Raw genomic sequence first — 17,221 nt, 5'->3', positions numbered from 1 at the left:
TATTGCCAAACGCCTTAATCCCGTAAGGGGTGGCCACAAACAAATCTTCTCCATGTCACCCTGTCCCCCGCCATTTCACTGCCCTGCTCCCAGCTCACACCTCCCTCTCTCATATACCTCTCCATTCCATCCCTCCATCTCATCCTTGGCTTCCCCCTCACTCTCCCCCTCTCCACCTCACTCACATACACTCTCCTCGTCAGTCTCTCACTCTCCATCCTCTCCAAATGGCCAAATCACCTCATTGTGTTTCTCCTAACGCTTCATATCACATCTACATCCACACCACAAAGCTCCTTTATATCCTCAATTGTCAGTCTGTCTCTCCATGTGACTCCACATGCTCCTCTCAAATAGCTCATTTCCACTGCTCTCACTCTTCACTTATGTCCCTCCAACAAGATCCAAGCTTCACTTCCGTACTTTAGAGTTGGTATCACAATACTGTCATGTAGTAACTTTTTCACTTCCATGCTCACTTCCCTGTTTCTTATCACAGCTTTCAAGGAACCCGTAACCTTTCTTCCTTGTTGTACCCTTTCAAACACTTCACCCTCTAAACTTCCATCCTTACTCATCACACTACCCAAGTACAGAAATGCACTCACATTTTTCATTCCTTCATCATCCAACTTCACTGTACATTCACTGACTTCACCTCCCTTAAAGACCATAACTTTACTCTTCCCTACATTCACCTTTAGATTCCGTTTCTTACACACTGTCCCAAACTCATCCACCAAGCCTTGCAGCTCCCCTTCGTCTTCACTTAACAACACAGTATCATCTGCAAACAATAGTACAGGGAGTTTCCAAACACTGACCTCCCTCATTAGGACCACTCTCATTAGGGCGTTTATCTGAGGAAAATAAAACTGATTATACACGACTGCTACCAGCGTGTTATTATGCATCATCAGCCAGTGCACAGGAAACACCCCACCATCCAACAACGCAACGATCCATGCTGGTTGCAAGCTCTTCACTGCCACAGATAACAGTGATTTTCCTTTGCCCTGTCAACGCAAACGCAGCATTCATGGAAGGCAAGGAATTTCATTTTATTATTCTCTGTGTTGCGTTTGCCAATATTATTTGGATATCAGTTATTTTCGAAAGAGGTGATGTATATCTATTTTAAACTACCATGATTTATACCTAGATGTGACGAACCACACCTAACATATTTCCAAAACAGAGAGGTGAACTTTAAGATGCAATTTACTAAATACTTGCAACAGAAATAGACTTACCGATGTTTAGAATCTGCCAGCTCTTTCATTGTTTTTATTTTCTTAGGTGCAGCTGGAACAGTGATGTATGCAATGATGTTTGAGACGAATGATGCTGCCAGCACCAGCGACACCAACCACCAGCACACCAGGAAGGGATGAGTGCCGGGAGAGGACGGTATACGCGTCACCGACTGGCGTAGCAGTGCACAGACCATCCACACCAGCGTTGATACCACGTCTGCCTCTGGGAGTTAACATAGTTTATGATCAGTTTGTCCGCAAATATATTGGCCTCATTTAGAGTTCATTGACCCACACATCAGTCAGTTTGCCCAAGAATTTCAGTAATTTAAAAAATGTCAAAGAGAGCACAACTATCCCCATGTATTACGCGAATTTTACACTAACTTGGCCTAAATTGCCATCTCTCCATTTTGAATGATGAGCTGTAACATTAGAATTAACACTAGAATACGAAGCTAGTCACAAAGAAGTGTTATGGAAAGGATGTAGAGCCTTAGCATTGTCTTTTTTTTTTTTTTTTTTTGCCATTAATCTACGAGAAACAGGCTATAAAAGGACGAAAAGGACGAAAATCTGGTCCACTTGGATTAAAAACGGTAGACACTGTTGTAATATACACACACACACACAAAACAAAATCTCAAAGAAGTCTTCTTACATTATAGAAGCGAATATAAAAACAAGACTGATGAATTTCTGTGCATTGTGGGTCATTAACAGCAACAACAGTTATTGGAAAAGGCATCTCTCAGTCACTCATTATTAACAGTACATAGATAACCACATCATCTATAACCCGCCCCGTACTGACTGATTTATTACAAAACCCACCCCTAAAACCCAAAAAAATTTTTACTTTTTTTTTTTTTTTTTTTGCACAAACCTCTGCTTTTGCGAGAAACAATGGAAAATCACCAAGAAAGTGCTCACCTGAGGTTAAGAATGGTCTAGACAGGTGACTCTCTGAACACCTGATCTAGTGTGTTTTCTGAAGCTGTGCTGCTACTGTCGCATTTTCTGTGGTAGAGTAACTATTGGAAACAACTCAAAATACGTAGATATTTAATAATCTGGTACAAATTTACATGTAGTACAAGAATATACTGGTTTTCACAAAAAATATAGGCGATATAAGCGGTTTTTCATTCATGAACACATGAAAATTGCCGAATTCTTGCTCAATTGACTCACTATGACTGTTGTTTCAACTTACATTCTATTTTTCAACTTACATTATACTTTTCCACTAACATTATATCAGTTTCCACCACAGGCCTTACTATTATGATGAGTGTCACATTATCGCATATTTACAGGCCTTACTATTATAATGAACCAGGTATTATCTCAGGCACACACAGTATCAGTAATGTATGAAAATGTTCTAAGGTGTGATAGAGGAAGGAGTCCCGTGTATACGTACCAAAAATCACGCACGAATTTTGAAAAATGTGCAAACGACGGACCTTGCAATAGCAAAACGTACATTGTACATTGTAGGGACTGAGCTTAAAAAAAAGTTGCGACGTGCATCGTACGTCGTGAGGACTGGGCGGGTTAATACATCAGTCTCTGTCCAGTGGCAAGTAATTTATATATTCATTATCATCATCACCATCATCATCATCATCATCACTATTAAAATCATCATCAAGCACCCACCAGCATACCAGGGGGGGAAGGGTTGAATGTCGGGTGACGACAAGATACATGGGACTGACTGATCTAGTAGTATAATGATGATTCACATCAGTGTCGAGACCTCGTTGATGACTGTGGTATTGTATAACCATCACCATTAGCAACATCATGTCTGTCACCACCACCACCACCATCATAATCAGGATCATCGTAAAAATTACTCATGAATCAGTCAGACCATCACTAACATCACATATGCCTCTATCTAGTATCAGTAGTGATCACAGGTGTGTTTTTAAGGGGTTGATCATGAGTCTATCCTCCGCTTCTTATTTCTAAAGTTTTTAGAATGCTGCTCAGTCAGTCCAAGCTTTATAATTTCATTCCAATATCCAGGAGATATGGTGCTTATTCCACTGCATGATCTAGAATGCCTTTCAGAAATATTGGTCAAGATGAGTGTTAACAGAATGGGATAAAGAAGGGGAAAGGAGGGGAATGAAAAGATGGACGCACAGATGCCATGACGTCTTGGAGACTGGATTAAGATACTGAATGAACGTGGTGGACGGCTGTGTATTAGTCTGCACTTGCTGTGGTTAAATACAACCAAGCTGTTGAAGGAAATGAAGGAATCCCTTTCAGTCCCTTGTCCTGATATCTGGACGTTCTTTCCAAGCCTCACATCTGCTTTTGGTTTCAAATTTCTCAGACTGTTTCGTTGCATGTTCCCATGTGTGTAAACAAACCTCACCAAGCCTGGTGGGAGTGCAGTTGATCAAAGAGGTGGCTTCATTTCCTGGATTTTATTCTTGCTGAATTTCTGCAAGTAATTAATTTTTCCATAAACATTGTTGATACTCTTAGTCATGAATCAGTATAGAGTAGAATAATTGACATGCAAAGCTTTTTCATCGTTGTAAGAGGATGGAAAATAAGCTCTCCACAGTCATTGCCACACAACATGTTCAGGTATTTCGAATGCTGTATTTGTAACGGTAAAATTGTTGTAGGTGGGGTCGCCCATCATCCACCCACTTAGTGTAGTGGTACCCTGTTTTTAGGGTAGCTACACATCGATTGGCAAACCCAATGATTTCCTGTAAACCAGGAAATCATTTAGAACGCTGGGTGGTAACCTTATAACCAACTGACACGTGTTCCCTACGTGACAGCATGTGGGTTGGCGGAGGGTTGGTGCCCCTCATCGGAAAATAACTAACTAAAAAGTCTCAGACCAGGATTGACCAAAAGATGACGACTAAGGACCGTACAAAGAACATGATACGGATGGTGACCTGGAGTGTAAGGGGTGCAAAGGGGTGCAAATGATGAGGTGAAAGAGAGAGAGAGATTGTCGAGGTGCTTGAGGGTGCGAAAGTGGATGCATGTGGATTAACTGAAACTAAATGACAAAGTGAGAGTGTGAGAGAATGAGAGTAAGGATCAGGGATGCGCGCAGGAGTAGGTGAGAATGAGAGGGCAAATGAAGAAGTGTGTATTGTTGTGAGTAACAGATGGAAGTAGAATATAAGAGAGTATGGATCAGTTGGTTCAAGGATTGTGTGGGTAAAACTGAAAGGTGGACTACAAATGTGGGCAATTGTGTGCGTGTATGCACCAATGCAAGATCGTGCAAGCAGAATGAGAGAAGAGTTCTGGACAAATGTGGAAGTGTGCATGGAAAAGCTTGAAAGGAATGAGAGAGTGTTTTTGATTGGTGATATGAACGGTAAATTAGGGAATGTGAACATGGATGGAGTAGTTGGCGGGTGAGGTGTGCCTGCTGAGATAGATGAGAATGGCAGTGCTTTAGTGGACATTTGTACTGGGAGGGGGTTGGTGATAGCCAATACCCTCTTCAGGCACAAAATGATCCACAGGTATACATGGCGAGTGATAAGAAGGGTGGATGGTGAACTGAATGAAAGGAAGGCAATGACTGATTATGTGTGTGTGGATGAAAGGATGCGAAGATGTAAATGGATGCAAGAGCATATACATGGGAGAGTGGACTTTCTGACCACCACTTGGTGGTGGTCAGAATCAAGGTCCAATTAGGATGGAGAAATAGAAGAAGGGAAGGACGGGAGGAAGGAGATGTAAGGAGAGTGGAAAGGTTACAAGAGGATGAGAAAAAGGCAGAATATAAGAAAGAAGTGAAGGAACGATTGGGTAAATATGAACTGGAGCAGATGGGGGACGTGTATCGTGTGTGCGTGATATTCACAGAAGAAATATGTGCAGCATGTGATGTGGTGTGTGGGAGGAAGAGAAGACGAACAGGGGTGCAAGGAACAGCATGGTGAAATGAAGAGGTGAGACAGGCTGTGGCACAAAAGAAGAAAGCATATAATGAATGGATGAGAAACAGGGACGTGGAAGAAGTTGAGAGACGGAAGAGAGAGTTATATGTAGAAAGGAAGAGAGAGGTGAAAAGATTAGTAAGAGAGAGTAAGAAGACAGTGGATGAGGAATTTGGAAGGAATCTGAGTGTCAAGTGGAGGGAATGTAAGAAAATGTTCTGGAAAGAGGTAAAGAGAGTCAGACAGGGTGGCAATGTAGTTAGTACGAGAGTGAAAGTTAAAAATGGTTGATTACTAGTTGAGAAGGGAGAAAAAGTGAGTAGATGGAGAGAACACTTTAATAAATTGTTGAACATAGAGAATGAAAGTAATGCAAGTATATGTGGCTGGGGAATGGCTGGGAGAAGGAGGGAGGTGAGAAGACAGGAAGAAATCAGTAGGATGGAAGTTGTGAAGCAATCAAGAAGTCAAAATGAGAAAGCCCCAGGAACTGATGGAGTGTGTGGTGAAATGCTGAAGCATGGAGGAGAGATAGTAGTAGAATGGATGTGGAAGATGTGCATATTGGTCTGGGGGGAAGGTAAAGTCCAGGATGATTGGAAGTCAGGTATAATTATTCCCTTGTACAAAGGGAAAGGGGAAAAAGAAGTGTGTGGTAATCATAGGGGGATTTGTCTTCTTAGTGTAATAGGAAAAGTATACGGTAGGATACTTATTGACAGAGTTACGGAAGTAACAGTGGAAATAGTTGGAGAAGAACAGGGAGGCTTTAGGAAGGGAAGAGGTTGTGCTGACCCGATATTCATTCTTAGATCTTTAGTGGAAAAGTGTCTAGAGAAGGGAAAAAAGTTGTATGAGGCCTTCATGGATATGGAGAAAGCATATGACAGGGTGCATAGACAAGGATTGTGGAAAGTATTAAGAATATATGGAGTAGATGTGGAGAGTGTGTATGAGGGTGCTAAGGCTGCAGTGCGTGTGAATACTGAACTGAGTGGGTTTTTCTATTTGAAGGTTAGGTTGAAACAGGGATGTGTCATGTCTCCATGGTTGTTCAATCTGTATATGGATGAGGTTAAAAAAGAGATACAAGGTAGGGCAGTGGATCTTGGAGTGGCCCTAATGAGAGAGGGCAGTGTTTGGAAACTCCCTGTACTGTTGTTTGCAGATGATACTGTGTTGTTAAGTGAAGACGAAGGGGAGTCGCAAGGCTTGGTGGACGAGATTGGGAAAGTGTGTAAGAAATGGGATTTCAAAATGAATTTAGGGAAGAGTAATGTTATGGTCTTCAAGAGAGGTGAAGTCAGTGAATGTACAGTGAGGTTGGATGATGAGGAAATGGAAAATGTGAGTACGTTTAAGTACTTGGGTAGTGTGATGAGTAAGGATGGAGGTTTGGAGAGTGAAGTGCTTGAAAGGGTACAACAAGGAAGAAAGGTTGCTGGTTCCTTGAAGGCAGTGATATGATATAGGGAAGTGAGCATGGAAGTGAAAAAGTTATTTTGATACCAACTTTAACGTATGGAAATGAAGCTTTGACGTTGTTGGAAGGACACAAGTCAAGAGTGAGGGAAGTGAAAATGAGTTATTTGAGAGGAGTCTGTGGAGTCACATGGAGAGACAGACTGACAAATAAGGAGGTGAAGGAGCGTTGTGGTGTGGATGTGGATATGGTAGGATGCATCAGGAGAAACGCACTGAGGTGGTTAGGCCATGTGAAGAGGATGGAGAGTGAGAAACTGACGAGTAAAGTGTATGTGAGTGAATTGGAGAGGGAGAGAGGGAGGGGAAGGCCAAGGATGAGATGGAGGGATGGAATGGAGAGGTATATGAGAGAGGCGGGTGTGATTTGGAAGCAGGGCAGTGAAATGGCGGGGGTCAGGGTGACTTGGAGGCGATTTGTTTGTGGCCACCCCGTGTATGGGATTAAGGCGTCTGGCAATAGATAGATAGATAGAAAATTGCCCAGTTTCCATTATTTTTACTGCGGCAATTGTTTATTTAATGTGACATGCATTAGTGTTCATTTCAGGCAAATGTCTTGAGAAGTGTTTCTTAATGGAAGTCTGATGGAAAACTAATGAGAGTGTGATAGGTGCCACTGCCATGTGCTGTGTCCAGGGACTTGGACATCAGGAACTCCTATGGTCAGACAAAAGATGTTAATTTGTAGAGACATTAGTAGTTGTGTAGTGCCATAATTTTAAGTATTAGTGTAAGTTAGTATAAGCTAGTATTGTAAGTGTAATCTTAAGCTTCGCATAGCTCATGATTTTTTTTTTTTTTTTTAAATAACAGAACGGAGGAAGGAAAAACAAATGGGTAAAAAAACAATAATCCGTACACCAGATTACTGGTGTCCTCTGTTCATAAAATATCTGTAACAGTTAGACTTGAACAGTTGTGGGTTGAAATTTGGAGGAAAACAACTCTGGGGAAGCGAGTTCCAGAGAGATGCAGTTCGGGGAATGAAAGAATTCTGATAGGCAGAAGTTCTGCAATATGGTTGAGTGACATTCCAGTCATGAGCGCTACCAGATGCCCGTGTAGCACGAGGGAAAGCATAGAGAGGTGGCACCAAGGACGCAACTTCGTCTGAGCATTTGCCAAAAAAATATCTGTAAAATAATGCAAGGGAGGCAACATTCCTCCTTACTTGCAGGGGAGGTAGTTTATATGTAATGGCAGGGTTGTTAATGATTCTAACAGCTTTATTCTGAATTTTGTCTAGTTGTCTTAATGCAACCTCTCCACAACCATTCCACAAGGGTGAGCAATATTCAAGCTGAGAGCGCACATGACTCTTATAAATCATAGCTAACTGCTCATTGGCGAAGAAGTTACGGACTCTGTACAATAATCCAAGTTTCTTTGAGGCGGTTTTAGCAAGTGATCTGACATGAGAGGTCCAACTGAGGGCACTGTTAAGTGAGACACCAAGAATTTCAATACTTTTCGAGATGGGAATATTAGTAGCACTGAAGGTAATGTACGAATCTGGCAATATCTGTATATTAGTAAACTGTATATATTTAGTTTTACTAGCATTAAAAGAGACAAGGTTGTTTTGTCCCCATTCACTGATTGTAGATAGATCTTGATTTATGGAGATGGCTGTACTGAGTTGAGAGGTAGAGATATTAGACTTTGTAAATGGATGTCTGAGTGTGAATGAACTATGTAGTGTTGAGTCATCTGCATATGAGTGAATGGAATTGTGAGTGACAGATAAGAGATCATTAATATGAACCAGAAATAGGGTTGGCGCCAGAACTGATCCCTGCGGCACGCCGGCGTTAACTGAGTGGAAATTCGAATATACATCATCTACTTTTACTCTTATTTTCCTGTCACTAAGATAAGAACAAGAGACGTTAGTCCATAGAAAGGGAGTTTGGACAGCAGGGAACGGTGCCATACTCTGTCGAAAGCTTTAGAGATGTCAAGAGCTACTGCATGAGTTTTCCAAAAAGATCAATTGATTGATGGATGGTATGAGTTAAGAGATTGAGTATGTCAATGGTGGATCTTTCGTGGCGAAAACCGTATTGTCTATCACTAATTAAGTTGTTGGATTCAAGATGTTTAACCGTTAAGTTCTATTTTTAAGTTTAGTCTTAGCTGATATTCATAATGTGAACATGATTCTGATGCTGACAGTACTAAGTCAAGTATTAATGTGAATAATGAACCAGCTGCTTGCCAACAAAGACGTGTAACCGCGAAATTTAGCGGAGGTCAAAAATTGCGAATATCTTCCTTTTAGATTCTAATCTAGAGATTTACCTGCCGAAGTTAATAGATTTCCCCTTTTGTACTATGGATTGGTGAATTGAGAATGTCTGTAGTAAGAATATTGAAGATTGTCATTTGTGAAGCGCGAAATTTATGTCATTGCACCCTGTTTGCAGCACGTAGGCATGTAACCGACAAAGGGTAATAAAACTGCCTGAATTCTTAATTAATTTGGCTTCATTATGATTAATGTTCCTATACGGTTATTGCAAAAATTTCAACATCATAAGTGATTTTTCGAGGTCTGTTTAGTGTAAACGTATCTTTTGTATTCTTTGAAGATCCTAGAGAATCGATAATAGTATAATCAGTTAAAAATTTAGCCGATTCCCGAATACTGTCTTGATGCTAATAAAATGCTAGAAGCCTCGGCAACAGGGTTGCCATACGTACGATAATTATCTTACATGTACGTTAAACTGCCTCTGGTACGATGTACAGTACCTTTTCTTATTATCGCACGTTCGGTACGATAATTCTGTGTTTTATGGCATAAGAGTTTTAATTTAAAAAAAAATGATAATTAAAAAAGGCTTTTCGTCAAGAGTAAATCTTTTCCAAAGATAGTACGTTATCTGCAAAATGAGAAATCGTAATTTTCCTTTGTGCACGTAGGGTAATTGTGTCTATGAGATAGCTAGGCTTCTTGTACTGTACGAAATGTACAGGCACATTTCAAGCAACATTGACGGTTTACCGTTACTTAAATTTTTCTGTGAAGTGTCGAAGAGAGATTTATTTAATCACAACAAAAATATTCCCGTTAAAGTACTGGGTGATTAATTGTTTGTATATAATGCATTTCAGGAGGCATTTATTTTGATACCGAGAAAGGAATGGTTAAAGAATTTTTGTGTGCTTGCATACGGTATAAAGGGAATATTTATTTTGATACCAAGAAAGAAGTACCTAAAAGTATCTTGTGTAATCAGTGATTTGTGAATAGTGTAGAGGAATTGTTCATTTTATTTAATAAATTTTGATGAATTTAACTTTTCTAAACTGAATATTGTTATATAAAACTTCCTTAAATGATGCCTGCTGTATACAATATTTACATTAGCCATTAAATATATCGAAACTTTTATGAATTTCCATTTTTGTTCATTTTTATTACATAAGACTACTGCTGTTTATATAAATCTAAAACACCATTGACGACATGTTGTGTTGGTAAGAACTCCATCATTTATCATCATCATATTACTGTACAGCGTAGTGTAGTAGTAGTAGGAAAAAATATACGATAATTTTCACAGTCATCCGATATATTTTTACGATAATTTGGTTGGAATAACGGTAATTTTGAAACATCAGTACGAGAATTCGATCAAAATATCTTGCAACCCTGCGCGCCATGCAATTCAGATCATCGCTCCTTTTCATCGTTGCAGGTTAGTGCCCAAGCTCTCATCCCCCCCCCCTCCTTTTATCTCCCTCTTGTAATAAGTCATCATATACGTTCGTGAGTTAAATCAGTGATATTTTCCCCTGATCATTCTTGTGCTGAATAATGAGATCATCGCTCCTTTTCATCGTTGCAGACGAGAGTTATGGAGGGCCGTGGCTAGCATCCCAAGGATTGGAGCGTTCTAGCCGCGGCCTAACCGCTACCACACTAAATCACCCCCTCCCCCTTTAGTTCATGGAAAGAAAGTGAATATCGGCTGGTCCATTTGTCCATTTGATTACGGTCCATGTGATTATTGGTCCTTTTGTTTATTGTGTCTAGTTTATATAAGATTCAATTATCGTATATTTAGTGTTACAGAATATGATGAGTAATCTGTATCTCAGTTCTTATTAATACTTAGTAAATTAAAGGTTAAGTCATTCTGAGTTTTAATCTTGCTATCCTCTAAGGATTAGTATAGACAAGGTTGCGTGGCCCGCAAGGTGTGCTAATGTCTGATTACTCACGCCCTCTCTTATAAGATCACGCTACCACATTTCCCATAACTTCTCAAATAAGACCACGCTACTGTATATCTCTAATCTCTAAAATTCTCGGCGTTACAGTGGTGGTGTCTAAATTCTGATCATTACACGGGATAAAATTCTCAGCCTTATATTGGTGCCAGGCGGATCTAAAAAATATTATCGTTATTACACTGGTGGGCAGCATTGGTGGCATTAAAGTATTCCCGTTATTACACTTGTGGCAGTACTCAAATTTCTTACAATACACTGGTGGGCAGCGTTGTATCATCAAAAAATTCTCATCAATACACTGGTGGCAGTATCCTAAAATTCCCCGTTTTTAAACTGGTGGCAGTAATAAAATTTCTGAGCATTACACTGGTGGCTGAAGCGGTGAGATAAGATATTGTTGTGGGATAAGATATTATTGTGGGATCTTGTTGCTGGATAAGATATTGCTGTGGGATCAGATATTGTTGCGGGGTAAGATGTTGCTGTGGGATAAGATTTTGTTGTGGGATAAGATATTGTTGTGGATAAGATATTAATGTGGGTTAGGTATTGTTACAGTTAATTAACGAATCGAGTTAAAATCCCTCAATAACAGTACACTGGAGGCCCACATAATCTCGCGATATTTCTAGAATTGGTGATCTTTAAAGCTCCTGTAGGACCAGCAAAGTTATACTTCACCGTGGGTAGAATGAATACCGAGATGGAGACACAACTTACGTATTTCGCTCCTTTGCATAGTGGAAGGAATAGTAAGGTGGAAGATGAGTTGTTGATGGAACGTAGAGGTCAAATGTCAAGAAGAGTGTAGCTCAGTGGACCATTATAGCCGATTCGTTAGGTTCTTCCGCCACAAAACAATCCACACACATCACGCCATCGTGTAATGGAAGTGTTGATGGACGGAGGTGTGTATGTGTTAGAGGATGTGTTCACGGGAAAGAGAATACAGGGAGCTGTGGGATGGGTGAAGCCCTGTTGGGGAGAAGAGTGGCCCTTGAGACCCCTGGAGAAGGCCTTTGAGCCTGATCTGGTGGATGAATAGTTGCCGCCCCATGAGAGATGCCCTCCCCAAAGACTTGTTGAGATGTGTTGAGTGTTAAGCTGGTTATGGCAGTATTAAGTTGAGAGATGGATAGGGAAATGTGTGCGGGTCGGACTGGCTGACTATTGACTTCGAGTCCATAGGAGTTTGGGTTATGGGCGCAGCCCAGTTCAGTGGAAATATTAGATTGCATTAATTCGAGGGGCAGTGTGCACGTGCCTCTCAACTTACAGTCAACACGGTCTCGGGTGAAACAGTGACTTCAGAACCTGACAGGCGCTCTTTAGTTATTAGGTGGAGAGCTGGAAGCGTAAGAACGAATGGATGGGAGCGTAAATGCGATTAGTTAACCCTTTAACCGCGGGTATTGTTTTGGTCTGACTGTCCTCTCCCGTGGGGGTTTCAGCCAAATGTAAACAAACCTTTAAACCTTAATAACTCTGCACAGAATAAAGCTAGAAAAAAAAATAAGGTACCATTAGAAAGTACTAACCTTCAGCTTTCCATTGATGTAGGTTTCTTGACTTTGTTGACTTTCACAGGACGGGGAGAGCCGTTAGAAGTGAGGGGTGTGAAATAACTATTTTACGCCCCACACACCAGTACCAAATGCCAACCACTCTCTCATAATAGTAATATAAACATATATGAACACTGTACATACGATAAACACCCACTCTGTGTTCACTGAGGTAGGTAAAAGGCACTTCCCTGCGGGCGTGCCCGCTCTTCACTGCGGCTGCGCCTCACTTCACTGCGGCGGCACCCGCTCACTGACGTTTCATGCGATCTTTTCATTCTTTCTAACTTCTGATATTATTTTACATATAATCTGGGCAATATACATTATATTTACACTGCACTTATTACTATAATGCATCACTGGCACATCACAGAATTACACAAGTGCCACAGATTCTCTTATTACAATATCACTTATTATACTGGCCAATATTTACATTTTTTCCTAGGCAAAATATCCCTTATTACTACATTATCCATTATACAATTATTGGCAAAGCACGTCACTGTCGCGTCACTATATATCACTGTCACTTTCAGTATTTACTCAGAGAGTGGTACTCGGCAAAGCATGGAGTTACACATTGAGCGACTTGGCATTCCAGGCACTGGTGTGTGCTAATTTTTCTCGTTCTAGGCCTCCGTGTGGTGTTATGACATACTCTGCAGTGGCCCTGTGACAACCTGCTGTCTGCTGTAAGAGGCAATTTCACAAGCTGGTGCCGGCTCATATAATTGCGGCACTCAAGACGGTCAGGTTGTGTGTCAGAGTGTCGCCTCGGGATCAATGCCGTCACCTGACCAAATCGTGCAAGTAGCTGCTGCACGACAGTCTTGGAAAACTGTCTCAGTGATGGTTGCCTTATGCCCCCGACTTGTGTCTCGTAGAGAATGAAGGCGTTGAGCATGCACATATCGAGCATGTGCAGGCAAGCCTTCCTGTACCATCGGGTGTTTCTCCTGAGACAGTCGATTTCGCCAATCATCATATCAGACTTATCAACAAGTCTCATATTGACATTGTAATCAATGACGGCATCAGGCTTCATGATTGGCTCTCCCGTCCTGTAGCTGACCTTCCCAGTTCTCTGCAATTCCCCCTTGTGGATGGTGCTGATCATATTCACGACCTTCTTGTCATGCCACCTGATCGCAAGAAGCTTGTCTGACTTCTTCAGGTGAACATCTCCCTTGGATGATGATGATGCTTCGGGGAAACTTGGCCACTCTTTCCTATAGCTCCGTACAGTGCCAACAGTGCCAATGCCATGTTCAGCAAGGTATTTGGAGAGTTTCGGTGCTGTGTAGTAATTGTCTGTGTACAGCACATGATTACCACCAAAATACCTCTCCATCAGCACTTTTACAACGGAGCCAGAGAAGCCAAGGGGGTCTTTCCTGTTCACATCCATTGTGCTAGCAGAGTAGATGACAAAATCCAGGATATACCCCGTCTCACAGTCACACAGCACAAAGAACTTTATCCCAAAGCGGTGGCGTTTGCTGGGGATGTACTGCATGAATTTGAGACGTCCTCTGAACAATACCAGGGATTCGTCTATGACGACTTTCTGCATAGGCCGGAAAAATAGCATAAATCGATCCCTAATCCTGTTGAGAAAATCCCTCACTTTCCACAAAGGGTCAGTTTGGGACGGGTTTGCATTGTCAGCGAAGTGCAGGTATCCAAGCAGCTGTCGGAACCGATCCCGTGACATATACTTCCCGAATATTGGGATAGTAGTAATGTCATCCACGAGCCAGTACTCCTCCAACTCATGTCTCTTTATATGGGGCATCAGAAACATTAGGGCAAAAAAAACATACAGCTCTCTGATTCCGACAGGCAACCACAACACTTGCTTTGGTGAGCCAATAGGTCCCAGCCCTTCTGCTGCACACTGAGCTGCATACCTATTGGTCTCATCGCTGACATGCTGCACGATTTCATCATCCATGAAGGCCAGGAAGTAGTCAACAAAGTCATCTCCTGCGTTGCATGGGAAGGCAGGCTGTATTCCAGCATTTGTCATATCAAACGGTGGATTGTGTGGCTGAAAATCTGCACCGTCAGACGAAACAAATGCATCCACTTTCCCTGTGCGTGGTTCAGTGGCAGTGGCAGGTTGCATTGCACTCGTTTCCCCATGAGAAGGAGCTGAGGTGGAGGCAATGGGTGAGGCAGGAGGTGAGGCACGAGGTGAGCGGGAGGGGGGTGAGGCAGGAGGCAACGGGGAGGGGGGTGAGTGCGAGGGCGGTGAGTGGGGGGGTGGCGAGGGTGAGGGAGCTGAGCGGGGAGCAGGCGGGGGGGTTTCTGACCTGGTGCGTGGTGAAACTTGACCCTTTCTACCCCACTTATCACCTCGCTTATCTCCTCGCTTATTGCCCAGCTTTGCCCTCCAACTGCCACGCATCCCCTTTGTTCTAGGCCTGCCTGCCCTGCCTGCACGGCCTGCCTTCCCTCGCTTTGCAGGCTTTGGGAATTCGTACGCCTCAGATGATGTAGACTGAGGAGAGGGCACGGCAGATGATGATGATGATGTGAGGGCAATAGGGCTAGGGGAACGGGAAATTGATGGGAAATGCTTAGTAGGGCCTGGTGTGGGAGACGTGAGCCTGCGCTTCACTCCCTTCCCACGTGCAATACCAGATTTGCCCATAGGAGCCTTACCTTTCCCAGAGTAAGTTGGGGGTGGTGGGGGGGAAACAACACGATCACTTTCATCACTGCCACTATCAATGGAAAATGGTTCACCACCAATCACTGCCAAATCATCACTGCTTGCTGTGAGTGTGTCACTTTCACTGCCACAATCAAGAGTAGTACTTACAGTTTTGTCCAGCTCAGTTCTAATTTCAGGAGTGCTCAACCCCTTCTGCCTCGCCGTCGGCAGTTCCTCTACCGGTGTAGAGGTAGAGGGAACATAGCACTAATCATTGTAGAGGAGGAAGCGAGCGATGATGAGTTGGGACGGAGTGCCATTATCACGCACAGAGCTGGACAGATACTGACTGATGCGGGTCAGGGCAGGGGTGGGGGGAGCCCCCTCGGGGTTGGAGGAGGGAGGTGTGGGATGGCTGGCGTGAAAGAACTCGACAGCTACTCTTGCGTGAGACACTTTGCGCGCCGGGAAAACGCGCGGTGTTCAAAATATTCACGATCATTCCAGAATGACACCCGCGGTTTGGTCCAGTTTTGTCAATGTCATTCTGGAATGACACCCGCGGTTAAAGGGTTAATAGGCCGTATGAATGGGAAGTGCCTCTAGGACGATCCTGGCAGCGAGAGTACGGGTTTGTCCATGTGAGACGACCATGTTGCCACCCAGGCAGGAGGTTGGCTGGGGTACATCTGTCTACTGAATTTCGAGTGTTTACCGTGAAAGAGAAGCGACCCCCTGGGGTACATGATTTTTCTTGTGGACAGACAGGTGCCACTTATTGGAGTCACGTTCAAAGCCACATTTGGTAAGTCCGTCCCGTCCGCACACACGTCCCTAGGAAATGTAAATGAATGATTTGAAAGTTGACTTACGATGTTCTTTTTTTTCTCTGGAGGAAGGACCCACGTAGTGCCATAATTTTAAGTATTAGTGTAAGTTAATATAAGCAAGTATTGTAAGTGTAATCTTAAGCTTAAGTATTGTAAGTGTAATCTTAAGCTTAAGTATTGTAAGCATAGCTCATGATTTAACCATTAAGTTCTATATTTAAGTTTAGTCTTAGCCGATATTCATAATGTGAACATGATTCTGATGCTGACAGTACTAAGTATTAATGTGAATAATGAACCAGCTGCTTGCCAACAAAGACGTGTAACCACGAAATTTAGCAGAGGTCAAAAATTGCGAATATCTTCCTTTTATATTCTGGTCAAGAGATTTACCTGCCGAAGTTAATAGATTTCCCCTTTTGTAGCTATGGATTCGTGAATTGAGAATGTCTGTAGTAAGAATATTGAAGATTGTCATTTGTGAAGCGCGAAATTTGTCATTGCATCCTGTTTGCAGCACGTAGGCATGTAACCGACAAAGGGTAATAAAACTGCCCGAATTCTTAATTAATTTGGCTTCATTATGATTAAAGTTCCTATACGGTTATTACAAAAATTTCAACATCGTAGGTCACTTTTCTACGTATGTTTAGTGTATATGTATCTTTTGTATTCTTTGAAAATCCTAGAGAATCGATAATAGTATAAAGTAATCAGATAAAATTTAAGCCGATTCCCGAATACTGTCTTGATGCTTATAAAAGGCGAGAAGCCACGCCAAACAATTCACACACCACAAAGCCAGCCAAAAGACAGGGCGTGTGTGCTGGGCAATCCCCAGGCCCAGTCTTCCCCCTTACTATTATTTAAGTCAGCCCACACTCCACTGACCGGGCTAATGTATGGCCTGGCCTGCACTATAGGGGCAGGAAATCTTTAAACGAACGAATGAACGCCAAACAATTCTGATCATCGCTCCTTTTCATCGTTGCAGGTTAGTGCCCAAGCTCTCATCCCCCCCCCCTCCTTTTACTCCCTCTTGTATTAAGTCATCATATACGTTCGTGAGTTAAATCAGTGATATTTTTCCCCTGATCATTCTTGTGCTGAATAATGAGATCATCGCTCCGTTTCATCGTTGCAGACGAGAGTTATGGAGGGCTGTGGCTAGCATCCCAAGGATTGGAGCGTTCTAGCCGCACCTAACCGCTATGGTCAGACTCAAATA

General features: G+C 42.4%; 1 protein-coding gene across 1 annotated transcript in view; it reads right to left on the bottom strand.

The window, feature by feature from the left end:
- The window catches only part of LOC145415969 (putative glutamate receptor), a 62,360-nt gene that overhangs the window by 17,256 nt on the left and 27,883 nt on the right, over positions 1 to 17,221 (bottom strand). The window contains exon 4 of the mRNA XM_080285071.1: positions 1,254 to 1,479. Within this exon, the coding sequence (XP_080141197.1) occupies positions 1,254 to 1,479 (226 nt within the window). The remainder of the gene's footprint in view (positions 1 to 1,253; positions 1,480 to 17,221) is intronic.

This window comes from Coenobita brevimanus, chromosome 104 (assembly GCF_032717465.1).
Source record: "Coenobita brevimanus isolate Jiangsu-jjx chromosome 104, ASM3271746v2, whole genome shotgun sequence".
NCBI classification, from domain to species: Eukaryota; Metazoa; Arthropoda; class Malacostraca; order Decapoda; family Coenobitidae; genus Coenobita; species Coenobita brevimanus.
This window is presented reverse-complemented; position numbering and strand designations above follow the sequence as displayed.